At 39.4% G+C, this 12417-nt stretch overlaps 1 protein-coding gene across 2 annotated transcripts in view; it reads left to right on the plus strand.

Annotated features, from left to right (window-relative positions):
• The window catches only part of CD109 (CD109 molecule), a 158222-nt gene that overhangs the window by 55010 nt on the left and 90795 nt on the right, over positions 1-12417 (plus strand). For both annotated transcript variants that reach the window (XM_014535778.1, XM_014535779.1), the window contains 2 exons: positions 6570-6598; positions 12010-12240. In XM_014535778.1, coding sequence (XP_014391264.1) covers positions 6570-6598; positions 12010-12240 — 260 coding nt within the window. The remainder of the gene's footprint in view (positions 1-6569; positions 6599-12009; positions 12241-12417) is intronic.

Raw genomic sequence — 12417 nt, forward strand, 5'->3', positions numbered from 1 at the left:
AGGTGTCACTTAGATAAACAGAAATTATTCCTCCCTTCCCCTCGCACGTCCCACCCCTCCCCTCCTTGCCTCCTACTTAGTCTTTGTAAATTTGCCAGTGGTGGGAGGTAGGCGGTGTGTTAGGCCTTGAGAGAAAGGAAGCATATTGTTTCCTCCGGTCACTAGGCTGACAAAATAGTCAACCCCGATGATATGTCCTAAAGTAATGAAAAATAAGTAACTCTCAATAATCGAGGGTGCAGGTTTGCTGGGGCGCTCAGCTCACTGCAGTTTAATTTTTAAAAAATATATTTTATTGATTTTTTACAGAGAGGAAGGGAGAGGGATAGAGAGTTAGAAACATCGATGAGAGAGAAACATCAATCAGCTGCCTCCTGCACACTCCCCACTGGGGATGTGCCCGCAACCAAGGTACATGCCCTTGAGTGGAATCAAACCCAGGACCCTTGAGTCTGCAGGCCGATGCTCTATCCACTGAGCCAAACCGGTTAGGACTGCAGTTTAATTTTTTTGGTTTTATTCCAGTCTGGGACTTTGTGGTGGATGCCTTGCTGTACCACCCAGATACAGCCCTTCAGGGATAAGGACTCATTGCCTCAAGCTCTGGGAGTGTTGCCACAGGCTCTCAGGGCCAGCGCCCTTTGGGGATTACATCAGCTAAACAAGGCCCCCTTGCCAGAGGGACACCCCTCCCTGGGTGGAGGTCAACCCCTCCTTGGGTGGGGGTCCAGCCAACTCAGGACAACTCTCAAGGGCTATGGCTGCTTCTCAGCGCCCCTAGTGGACGTCTCTTGAGCCTGCAGCTCTCTCCCCTTCCTCTCCCTAGTCCTGTCTCCTTCCCTTCTGGTCTCTTACGGTCTCTAGGTGCCCATCCTAAGACACTCCCTACAAAACCTCTTGCGCTTTAGTCATCATCTCAGAGTTGGAACCCAGCCTTAGATGTGGTTATTGTTTTACTTTGCTTTGAAGAGGGATTTTTCAGATCTTGAAATTAACTTCAAATGTATCATAACTGTGTAATGTGAAGAACCGATATAAGAGTTGGGAAATTTTCTAGTTTTCATATATCCTTTTCAGAAATTGTGGTATAGCATGAGTTATTTTAAAGTTAGTGTCACTGCTGCAGTGCTTAATGTAACTATAAGGTTTGGGAGAAACATTATGGAAGAAGAAACCTTAGGTTCTGGGGACAACAGATATAAAGTTGAGGGGAGAAAGGAATCCGAGATGACTGAGATTTTGAACCTCTGTGACAGAAAGCGGGGTGACATCAACATACACCAGCAGGCTCTCCAGGCTGTGGAACTTTTACAATAGGCAAAGATAAGAGAATAAAAGGACAAAAGTGCAACTGCTGTTTTCATCCTGAGAGGAGAGTAGTGGTTTCGAGATAGGGCCCAAGAGCCAGGCTGCCGGGTTAGAATCTTGGCTCCCTTACTTTTTCTGTGTGACCCTGGGCAAGTCACTTAGTGTTTGTGTGACTCAGGGTTCTCATTTGTAAAATAAGGATAATAATGCTTAACAGCATCATGGTGAGGATTAAACCAGTTAATGTATGTAATAGCTGTAGGGCACTCTAAACAGTATCTATATTGTTATTGTATTCACAAGATCAAAAATATTACACACAGTCAGAGCTGTTGGTTGTTTTATTGCTTCTGAGCAAAATCTTCATTCTTCCATCCTCTAGACCAGCACTGTTCAATAGGAGTATAATGGTACCACCTATGTAATGTAACGTTTTCTTTTATTTATTTACTTAATTGTCTAAAGTTTGTAATATAACATTTTTTAGTAACCACATTAAAAAAGTAAAAAGAAACAGATGAAATTAATTTTGATGATATATTTTATTTAACCCAATAATTCATAAATATTATCAGTTCAACATGCTGTCACTATAAAAATTACTGAGATAGTTTACATTCTTTTTTTTTGTTTTAAGTCTTAGAAATATGGGTTGTATTTTACACATGAAGCGTATTTCAGTTGCTTAATAGCCACTTGTGGCTAGAAGCTACTGTATTGGACTGTGTGCAGCTTCAGAGGTTTGCTAGTTAACCCTTTTCAATGTCAAAAGTGTCCCAGTTAGCTATCACTGTGAATGAACCAACTCCAAAACTTAGTGGCTTAAAACAACAATGGTTTATTAATCCTCACGAGACTCACTCACCCAGCCTTGTACACACAAGATTGGTGATTATTGGCTGACCTATTTCTTACCATGGTAGTTGTGACATTTTCTAATTCCATGATTCCTTCTACATTTATTAGTTGGAATTCTATGGTAAAGAAGAACTTTTTCTTCTCCCTCATTTAGTCTTTTACTTAATTATATAGCAGCACGAACTCATAGACTCTGGTTTTTTTCAGTAGGTTATAATCCATTATTTATTTGAATGCTCAAATTGTCTTACCATTATATATCACTATATAGATATAGTCATATATTCATGATTTTATATATTTTTTGCAGATTTTCCATATTACCCCTGCCCCTACACATGTATAGCTTCCACCAGTATCAACATCACTCACCATAATGGTACATGTTTTTTAAAACCAAAAATGAACCTATATTGACTCGTCATAACATCATAATCACCCAAAATCCATAGTTTACCTTAGGGTTCACTCTTGGTTTATACATCCTATGGGTTTGGACAAATGCATAATAATGTACCCATCATTATAATATCATACAAAGAATTTTCACTGCCCTAAAAGTACTCTGTGCTCTGCCTGTTCATCTCTCCCTGCCTCCCCCCTGGCCACCACTGATCTTTTTATTGTCTTTATAGCTTTGCCTTTTACACAATTTTATAAGGTTGAAATTATATAGTATGTAGCCTTTTCCGATTGGCTTCTTTCACTTAGTAATACACATTTAAGTTTCCTTCTTTTCTTGTAATGGCTTAATAGCTCTTTTCTTTTTAATGTTGCATAATAAGCCATTGTCTGGCTGTACCATAGTTTATTTATCTAATCACCTACTGAAGGACAACTTGGTTGCTTCTAACTTTTCTCAATTATTGCCCTGATTGGTATGGCTGGGTTGGTTGGAGCATCATCAGGGTACATGCCTGGGTTGTGGATTCAATCCCCAGTCGGGGTGTGTGTGGGAGGCAACCGATCTCTCACATCGATGTTTCTCTCGCTTTCTCTGTTTCCCTTCCTCTCTGAAATCAATTAAAAAATAAGTTTTGGTAATTATCAATAAAGCTTCTATAAACACCTGTATGCAGATTTTTGTGTGCACATACATTTTTCAACTCCTTTGAGTGAATTACCAAGGAACATGATTGCTGGAGTATATGGTATGAGTAAATTTTATTTTGTAAGAAACTACCAAACTGTCTTCCAAAGTGGCTGTACCATTTTGCATTCCCACCAACAGTGAATGAGAGTTCCTCTTGCTCCACATCCTGGTCAGCATTTGGTGTTGTATTTTGGACTTTGTCTCTTTTAATAGGTATATAGTGGTATCTTGTTTTAACTTGCATTTCCTTGTGATGTGGAGCATCTTTTATGCTTATTTGCCATCCGTTTATTTTCTGTAGTGAAGTGTCTGTTCAGGTCCTTGACCTATTTTTTTTTTAAGTCTAGTTTTATATTTTTAGTATGTCTTTATTGATCTTAGAGGAAGGAAGCAGGATAGAGAGATAGAAACATCCATGAGAGAGAAACATGGATCTCTGCCTCCTGCATGTCCCCTACTGGGGATCCAGCCAGCAACCCGGCATGTGCCCTGACTGGGAACTGAATGGGTCACTTCTAGCTTCATGGGTTGATGCTCAACCACTGAGCTACACCAGCTGGGCTGATCTAGTTTTTAATCAATATATTTTTTTAATTTGTTGAGTTTTGAGAGTACTTTGAATATTTTGGCTAGCAATCCTTTATCAAATGTGTCTTTTGCAAATATTTTCTCCCAGTCAGGCTTTTCTTTTTATTCTCTTGACACTGTTTTTTGTAGAGAAGTTTTTGATTGGAATGAAGTCTAGCTTATCAATTATTTCATGCATCAGGTCTTTCCTGTTGTATCTAAAAAGGCATCATCATACCCAAGGCAATCTAGGTCTTTTCCTTATGTTATCCTCTAGGAATTTTATAGTATTGCATTTTACCTTTAAGTCTATGATCCATTTTGAGTTAAATTTTGTAAAGGTTGTAAGGGCTGTGACTAGATTCATTTTTGTTGCATGTGGATGTCCAGTTGTTTCAGTATCATTTGTTGAAGAGACTATCTTTACTCCATTGTATTACCTTTGCTGCTTGTCAAAGATCAACTGACTATATTTAAGGTGGTCTATTTCTGAGCTTCAGTTTAGTATAGACTATGTCATTTCAAAAAAAGGTGTCTATTTCATTACAAATAAGAACTAATGAGTAGAAGTTTCTTCCCTTAAGTTGAAATATTTCCAAAGCATGATTACATTTCAAAGTTAAATCTTGTGCAAATTAAAGCCATCTCATGTCAATATTTGGCTAAACAAAAAAAGGTCCAGCAGAAATGCTAACCCCAGGTGCTAGGATAACAGTGTAACCTGGGACAGTCCTGGAGAGGGTTCACCATGTCTAAAAGGCCGCTCATGATCCGTTCCTCACCCTTAGGACCCTCTCCCTGCCTGTCTCACCCAGATCTTTGCTTTGCTAGGCTCATGTTCTACCCCTGCATTTCCTGCTACTCTGCCTGGAAACACTTTGTCTCCTTCGTCACCTGGCTAATTTCTCCTTATCCTACAACCCAAGACTGTGGCATCAGTTTCTCTAGGCACTTTCCCTTGGTCCTCTGATGTGCTCCCTGCCCTACCTCTATTGCAGCCCTTGTTTAATTGTTTCCCCTTCTTCACCTTTTCAAAACATTTTTAGTCCAATGTCGTGTTACTTAAGACTCCTGCTCTTTGCTTCCTAGGGTGGAAGTTATTGGATAAACTGATCTGTGCTAGGTAGGATAAGTGATTTTGCTGAATTGCTTATCTGCTCCTGAAAACATATTTGATTTTCACTGAGGCAGTGGTTTTCAGCGTGGGTGTGCACACATCAGGGAGTGTGTAAGCCCACTTATAAGGGCGTAGGTAGAACATGTGCTTTTATTGCTATAATTTTACTGAGCAAAACTAAGAAATTAAGGTTTTCTAATATTTAATATTTTATTTGAGAAAGGCATATATAAACTTTATAAATCTAAGTTGACATTGGTAGTGTGTACTAAATAGCTTATTTTATTATTATTAAATATGTTTTTATTGGTTTTTAGAGAGAGGAAGGGAGAGGAGTAGAGAGATAGGAACATCGATGAGAGGTACATCATCGATCGGCTGCCTCTTGCATGTCCCCTACTGGGGATTGATCCTGCAACCTGGGCACATGCCCTGACTGGGAATTGAGCCAGTGACCTCTTGGTTCCTGGGTTGATGCTCAACTGCTACACCACACCAGCCGGGCCTAAATAGTTTACTGATTGAATGCTCCATCACAGAAATTTGAAGACCACTGTTATAGAGTCACGCAGACATTCCCAGTGGGTAACTCTTCCAGCTTCCTGGCACTATAATGGCTTATATTTATCAAGTGTTACCTATGTGCCAGGTATTGTTCTATATACTTCACAGACATGGACATACTTATTGCTTAAAGCCATGTTATGAGGTTGGTATGATTGTTAGCATCCTCATTTTATAAATGAAAAAACTGACCCTGGAGACTCAGATTACTTGGTCAGAGACAGGGGTAGTATGTGACTGGTTCAGGATAGATTCTAGAGGCCACTTGCTTAACCCTTGTTCCGTATGGGCTGCCTGCCCATCTGTTCCCATGGGCTAGACACATATGGCCTTCAGGAGGAGAGGGACTGTGTTTGTCTTGTTTGTTGTGGTTCCCTTAATAAATATTTCTTAAGTGAATGAAGGGACTGAGGGTCTGTCACCATCTCTAAATTCATGCCACTTAAATGGGAACTTTGGGTAAGTAATTTTTTATTTTTAACACAAAACACTTTTTCCCTTGAAATTAATGGATCTGATGAAAAAAAAAAGACATGAGTTGAATTCGCAGTCCTATGTTTAGAAACTTTACATGAAAAAAGTCTGCGTTACTCTAATACTAACGAGCCAGTTATGAGTCCCAGCTCACCACTGACATGACTAATGCCTTCCTTTTCTTGCTTTATCAAGAGGGGATGAGAACATAAGAACTGAACCTCAGATTCCTTCTGTAGATTCTCTGAAGTGTTGCTCAAATGTGTATATTAAAACAGCACCAGGAGCAGCAGCAACCATGCCAACAGAAATGATAATGGAAAAGGGAAGTAAAACTTACTAATTTTGGGGGGAGGTTCACCCAGTAATAATAGCCTTTTAAGTCTGGCCCAGTTTTCCTTAATTCTTTGGCACAAAGATAAGTAATAATCTCTCAGGTGTTCTGGGCATTAACAACATGGTGTTGGTTTGACCAAATAAGTTTATGATTCCTTCCACATCAAGAATTTTAGGGGAGTCTTGCGAGTTCTGTGTTATATCATCAGATTCAAATTATGACTCTTTTTCCCCCCCTCATTTCCCTTTTAGGCTCTTTCAAGAGACTTACTCTTCCAGCAGTAAGTATCCATTAACATTTTTTGTTTCAGAAATGTGCATTTCATCAGTGAACTAAATACATTAATATTTTGTTGGTTTTTGTATCCAGTTAAATTCCTTGTGAAGTTGGCTTGAGTTCAGTTGCACCTTCAGACTATCAGACTATTTAAGAATAATATTCCTTCAGGGAGATTGGTTATTAGGCCTTTCAAACTTGTAGCAGAGATTTTCTTCTTGTAAAATAGAGAAGTTCACTGAAGGAAATTGGCCGACTAATAGCACAGGAACCTGGGCTGGTTTGGTCCTATTCTGCCTTAATGAGCCCTACAGTCTCAAATATGTAATTAACGCTCCATCCCTTAGTCTCCTCATCCTGGAACAGGGCAGAGCCATGCTGAGCCTATTGGAGTCTGAAGCAAAAGGAAACATCAGTAATACTGATCCTGTCTTAGTTTAAAATTTTATTTTTGTTCATAATTGAATTATTTGTATTATTTTGGATATGTTAAACTATTTAAAATCATGTTATTTATCTTTACTACTGACTTTTTTGGTACCCCCTTAAATTTTATACCTGAGCCAAGTACCTCACTCACCTCACCCTAGACCCGGCCCTGGAAAAGGGGATAAGACACTGTCTTTATTTCATAATGGTGCCGGTACCCTGGAGGTGAAATCAGATGTCACAGTGCTGTAACCTTTGCTACAGAAGTGCAAAGGGGTTGTTATTTTGTCGAGAGAGTCATAGAATCTGATTAATAAATGTTGTTTGTGAACGAATCCTACTTCCCAGAGTTTTGATAGAGACTATCATCATTATTACTGTGTTTTGTCTTGGAGCTTCACACTAATGTGCAGTAAAGCACAGCATCCAATAGGAGGTACGCTTTGGTATACTTTTCTGAGAATAGATGACTAATGACTTTGACCCTGACACATTACATACTTATGTAGGCTCAGCATTACTTGATGAGCTGGGTTCCCCCATTACCTCCTGAAGGTTACTTGTCAAGCACATTCAGAAACCACATTCATTTTGGAGGGCTCCTTGAGGATTTAGTGCTCCCCAACAGTACCTTATAAAAGTTACTTATATTCCATAGCTATAATGTTTCTTAGCTATTTATGCTTGTGTTTTCCTTATGAAGAAATATACTTATTTTCTATTATTAAATAAAGTGGAGGAGAGGGGGATGATATAGCAGACAGAAGTCTTGGTGACAATAAAACATTAGATTGTGTTAATGAAACCTAAAACATTAGATGCTGGCCACCAGTGCCTGTGTATGTCACACTGTTGAAAGAGCATTCCAGTGAGAAGACTGAAATAAATTTTGTGTAATAGAATTGTCCTATAGCAGAAAGGAGTGGGATTTAAGTTCAGGAATCACAGCTTAAAGCACAATAACTTTCCGGTTTCCTCAAAGAAGTCTGCAGTTGCATCGACCGGAAGTGCAGAAAGGCTGAGAAGAGAAGGCATTTAGACAGGATAAGGGCACTTGGACTTGTTCCAATAATGTTAGTATAAATTGCACTCATCCGAGCTCTCATTAGCTGGAATTTGGCTACTATTATTCTTTTAAGTCTTAACTATATGAAATACTAGCCTGACATCCTACATGTGTCTTTAATATAATGCTATTTCTATTGTATGCAGCTATAGCAATATTTATTGAAAGCTTTACTAGAAATTATATTTAGGATTTATCCCTTTTTAGTAAACCTATTTTAAAGACTTAGTCATAAAATGTCCGGGAAAATTAGATAATTAGGCAAAAATAGAAGGTTCTGCATTTTTATGAGTTTTCAATTAAAATAGACCCAACTTTCAAAGTGTACTTGCATTCTGATGTTTGTAAATATATTATTTTAAATTAAGGCCTTCATGAATTTTTTGCTGTAAAATATTCATATATTCATATTCATATATTCCTATTCATATTTGGATGCATTAAAACAAATGTGTTTTTAACATCTGGTTACTTATTGTTTTTACTTTTTGATACACTCCAGTTAGCCTTTAATAAGGAGTAAGTAAAAAGTTAATGTTTAATACAAAGATTATTTTTTGTACAAAATATGCTAGAAAAAATTTCTTTATTATCTTATTCTCTTTGTCAGTAAAGTTAAGTTAAATCACATGAGGGAGTGATTTTTAAAATTAGAAATGTTTTTAAAGTTTTGTTAGGTAAAATTACTAATACATTTTTGATAGAGACTATCATCTTTAAAAAATGTTCTCACTGTATCCGGAAAATTATTTGAAATTTCCATTGCTCTTAGTAACTGCTATTACTAATGAACTAAAGTAGGAGAAACACTATCATGTCTCATTTCCATAGACAATTGATCTTTCAGAGAAGGTGAGATGGCTTTAGACAGCCAAGATTAGAATAAGAAATCCATTTATTGTTCATCAAAGACCTTTTTGAGTGTGCCTTCCTTTTGTACCCTGGCCAGAGAGCTATCTTTTACTTAGAGGGTATATTTACATATACACAAAACAGACCTCGCATAACTGAGAATCAACCATGCCCAGCTCAGATGCTGATTGCTGTTTGGTTGATCAAAGCCCCTCGATACTGTATACTCCAGGCTCTTGTCCTGCAGCCAGACAGTGCCCAGTTGTGGAAACTGCATCTCTCTCCAGCCCTGTGCCCTCAACTCAACACGAAGGAGTCCAAAATCTCTGTGGGTAAATAATTGGCTTTTGTGTAAGAGATATGGAGGAACCTCCTGTGAAAGACCCTCTTTATTACCAATTCTGGGAACCCTTTTTAGTAGCTGTGGCCCTAAGAAGGCAGAAGGCATTTGATCAGCAGAGATTCAGGAGCCTTTATTACCTCTGGGGTTCTCTCCACAGTGGGAAGCAGATTACACCCGTTCCAGATCTGGTGCAGAGAGAAACTTTCATAAAAAGTGTTTAGAACCCAGCATATCTTCTTCAGTCTCCTTCTCAGGATGTCCCTCTACTGTTAACAGTGAAGGGCCAAGTTCTGTGCCTACATTCAGGATCTGTTGTGCCATCCGGAGCCCACGGGCCACCCCAAGCTGTGTGACGATGCTCAGATCCACAGAGACACCCTAGGAAGGTCTACTGATGCGCCAAGTGCGTGTTGTCTTCTCTGACTTTCCAGCACTGGGATCAGCGCCTAGGCTTGGAGGATCCCAAACAACCTAAAGTTTACATATGGGGCAGCGGGGTTTCTAACAGGGGAGAGTTGAGAAAGAAAATTAGGGCAACTGGAAGGAGCAGAAAGACAGTCAGTACCATCCCCTCCTGAGGCCGCTTCAGCTCCCTGAAGGAGGGTGGAGGAGGGAACAGAGTAAATGTTTTTGGACACATTCGTGTTTATTCGAATTCTCTAATTCTTTGACCTCCTGTGGCTAATAGGCCTTTTTAGCTTCAGGCCTCTGCATCATTAATTTGACAGAAGTCTTTAATCTACTTTCTGTTCTGGAGCCTCTGTGCCACTAAAAATGATCAAACTAGTCCAAATTATAAAGAGAAATCTCATCAAGTATCTAATTTTTAATACTTCCAAATCTTTTCCATATATAAGCATATGATATAATGGTTCCTGGCATGTGCATTTTCCTGAGTATAGTATTAAGGAATCTGTTTAAAAAAATCTGAGGACTAAAATGTCACTTGAGAAAATAGAATATAAGAATGCAGGTTTCAGGCTAGCCGCTAGACTCTCAGCCCCACCAGGGCACACATCTTTGCTTCATCATGATGTATCCCGAGCACTTAGAACATCCTGGAGCTAGAAGGTGCTCATTAAATACTTATTTATTGAAGAAAAGCAGAAAAATCAACACTAGAAGTCATTTGAAGGCGATATTACTGATTCTTTTTCCTAATATTTTATTATGAAATATTTAAATGTACAAAAAAACTTGAAAGAATTTCATATACCCACCAGTTAGAATCTGCCATTCACATTTTATCACATTTGCTTCATCACATATTTCTCCATCTACCTATCTCTCCATCCATTTATTTATCTTATTTTTTAAATGCATTTCCAAGTATTTTCTCCTTAATATTTCCTGCTGACCATTTTATTGGTGGTTTGATACATTTCCTTCATATTCTTACCCATATTCCTAGCTTTATGGTAGCTGCTGTTACTGGAAAATTCCCCTGAGCTTTCTGTGGGTAAAACTGATTTGCAAAAAGGAGTCAGAATGTAGTTTTAGAACTTCAGGTTTTTTAATCTGAAAAGGAAAAGTCAGGTGTATTAATTATCTGTGTTGTGTAATCTATTATCCCAAAACTTTGGCGTAATACAACAACACACTCTTACTGCTTCTCACAGTTTCTGTGGGTTAGGAATCTGGGAACCACATAGTAGGGCAGTCCTGATTTGGGCTCTCACGAAGATGCAGTCAATATGTCACCCAGAGCTGCCGTCATCTGATGGCTTCACTAGGGCTGGCTCTTCTGCACAGCTGGCAGGTTGGGGGTGGGTGTTGGGGGGAGGCCTCAGTTCCATCGCATGTGGGCGTGTTGAGTGTCCTCAGCATCTGGTGTCTGCCTCCTGCCAGAGCGAGGCATCAAAGAAAGAGAGAACCAGGCAGAAACCATCATTTTCATGATGCAGACTCATTCTGTTCCTGAGAAGCAGAACAGAAGTTCTGGGGAACTCGGCTCTATCTTTCCAAGGGAGGGGGGAGATCAGAGGATTTTTGGACATACTTTAAAACCACTACATGAAAGGCTCTTAAGAGCAGCATAGTTCCTCTCGGGTTGGAATCTCAGCTACTGACCTGGAACGACTTCCTCCACTCCTCCAGGCCTCAGTTTCCTTGTGTGGAAAATGGTATTAGTGAGAGCACCCACCCGAAGGGCTGTTGTGAGGTTAAATGACACAGCATGTGCAAACTGTTCTGGTCTGTTCATGCTGGAAGGGGAGGCTTCTGTTACTAGAAATAGTAAAAGGACTATGACACATACTGCACAAGGTGTAGGAAGAGAATGTGTAGAACGGAGCTTGAGAGAGGATAGCAAAACCCGAATCTTGTGCAAATGTGCCTTCAGGTGGGGGATGGCATGGGAAGGAATGTTGAAGGATATTAGATTTTCTGCCCCACAGTGACTGTCAGTGAGGGAAAATTTGCCCTTGGAATAGGAAATGACAAGGTGACTGGCAGCTGAGAGTGAGCTGTGGGATGTATCTCACATTCCAGGAGCCCTGTGATTTAATTGGAGAGCAAAGTACAGGATGTTAAAAAAAGGAAAGCAAATTGTTTAACTTAGGTGCCTAGGAGGAAATGTTTCAACGTGGCAATTACTTTTTCTGGTAAACCTTGCAGTTACTTTCGATAATACTATGTATTTGCGTTTTTTATTCTACTTATAATTAAAAACATTTTTGATGTAAAATAATGAGACCTTGATATGTCTGATCTCTTTTTCCCCTAGTTACCTCTGCACAGTGCATATGGGATTTATGAGCTCCGTGTAACTGGACGTGCACGGGATGAGCTTTTATTCTCTAATAGCACACGCTTATCATTTGACGCCAAGAGAATGACGGTCTTCACTCAAACAGACAAAACCCTGTACAAGCCAAAGCAAGAAGTGAAGTTTCGTGTTGTTACACTCCACTCAGATTTTAAACCTTCCAAAGCCCCTGTAAACATTCTAATTAAGGTAAGTGCCAGACAGAAATGAAGGGAGGAGTTCGAGCCATCTTACTGAAGCTCTCTTGTAAGTTTCGTACACGTTATCTTAGAATTCCCCATGGACAAGCTTCCCTCCCAACGTGGGATACTCTCTCTAGGAGGGGAGCTGGGGTTCCAGTCCTGGCTTCTTCATGGATTTATTCAT

This window comes from Myotis brandtii, unplaced genomic scaffold, assembly GCF_000412655.1.
Source record: "Myotis brandtii unplaced genomic scaffold, ASM41265v1 scaffold151, whole genome shotgun sequence".
Taxonomy (NCBI): Eukaryota; Metazoa; Chordata; class Mammalia; order Chiroptera; family Vespertilionidae; genus Myotis; species Myotis brandtii.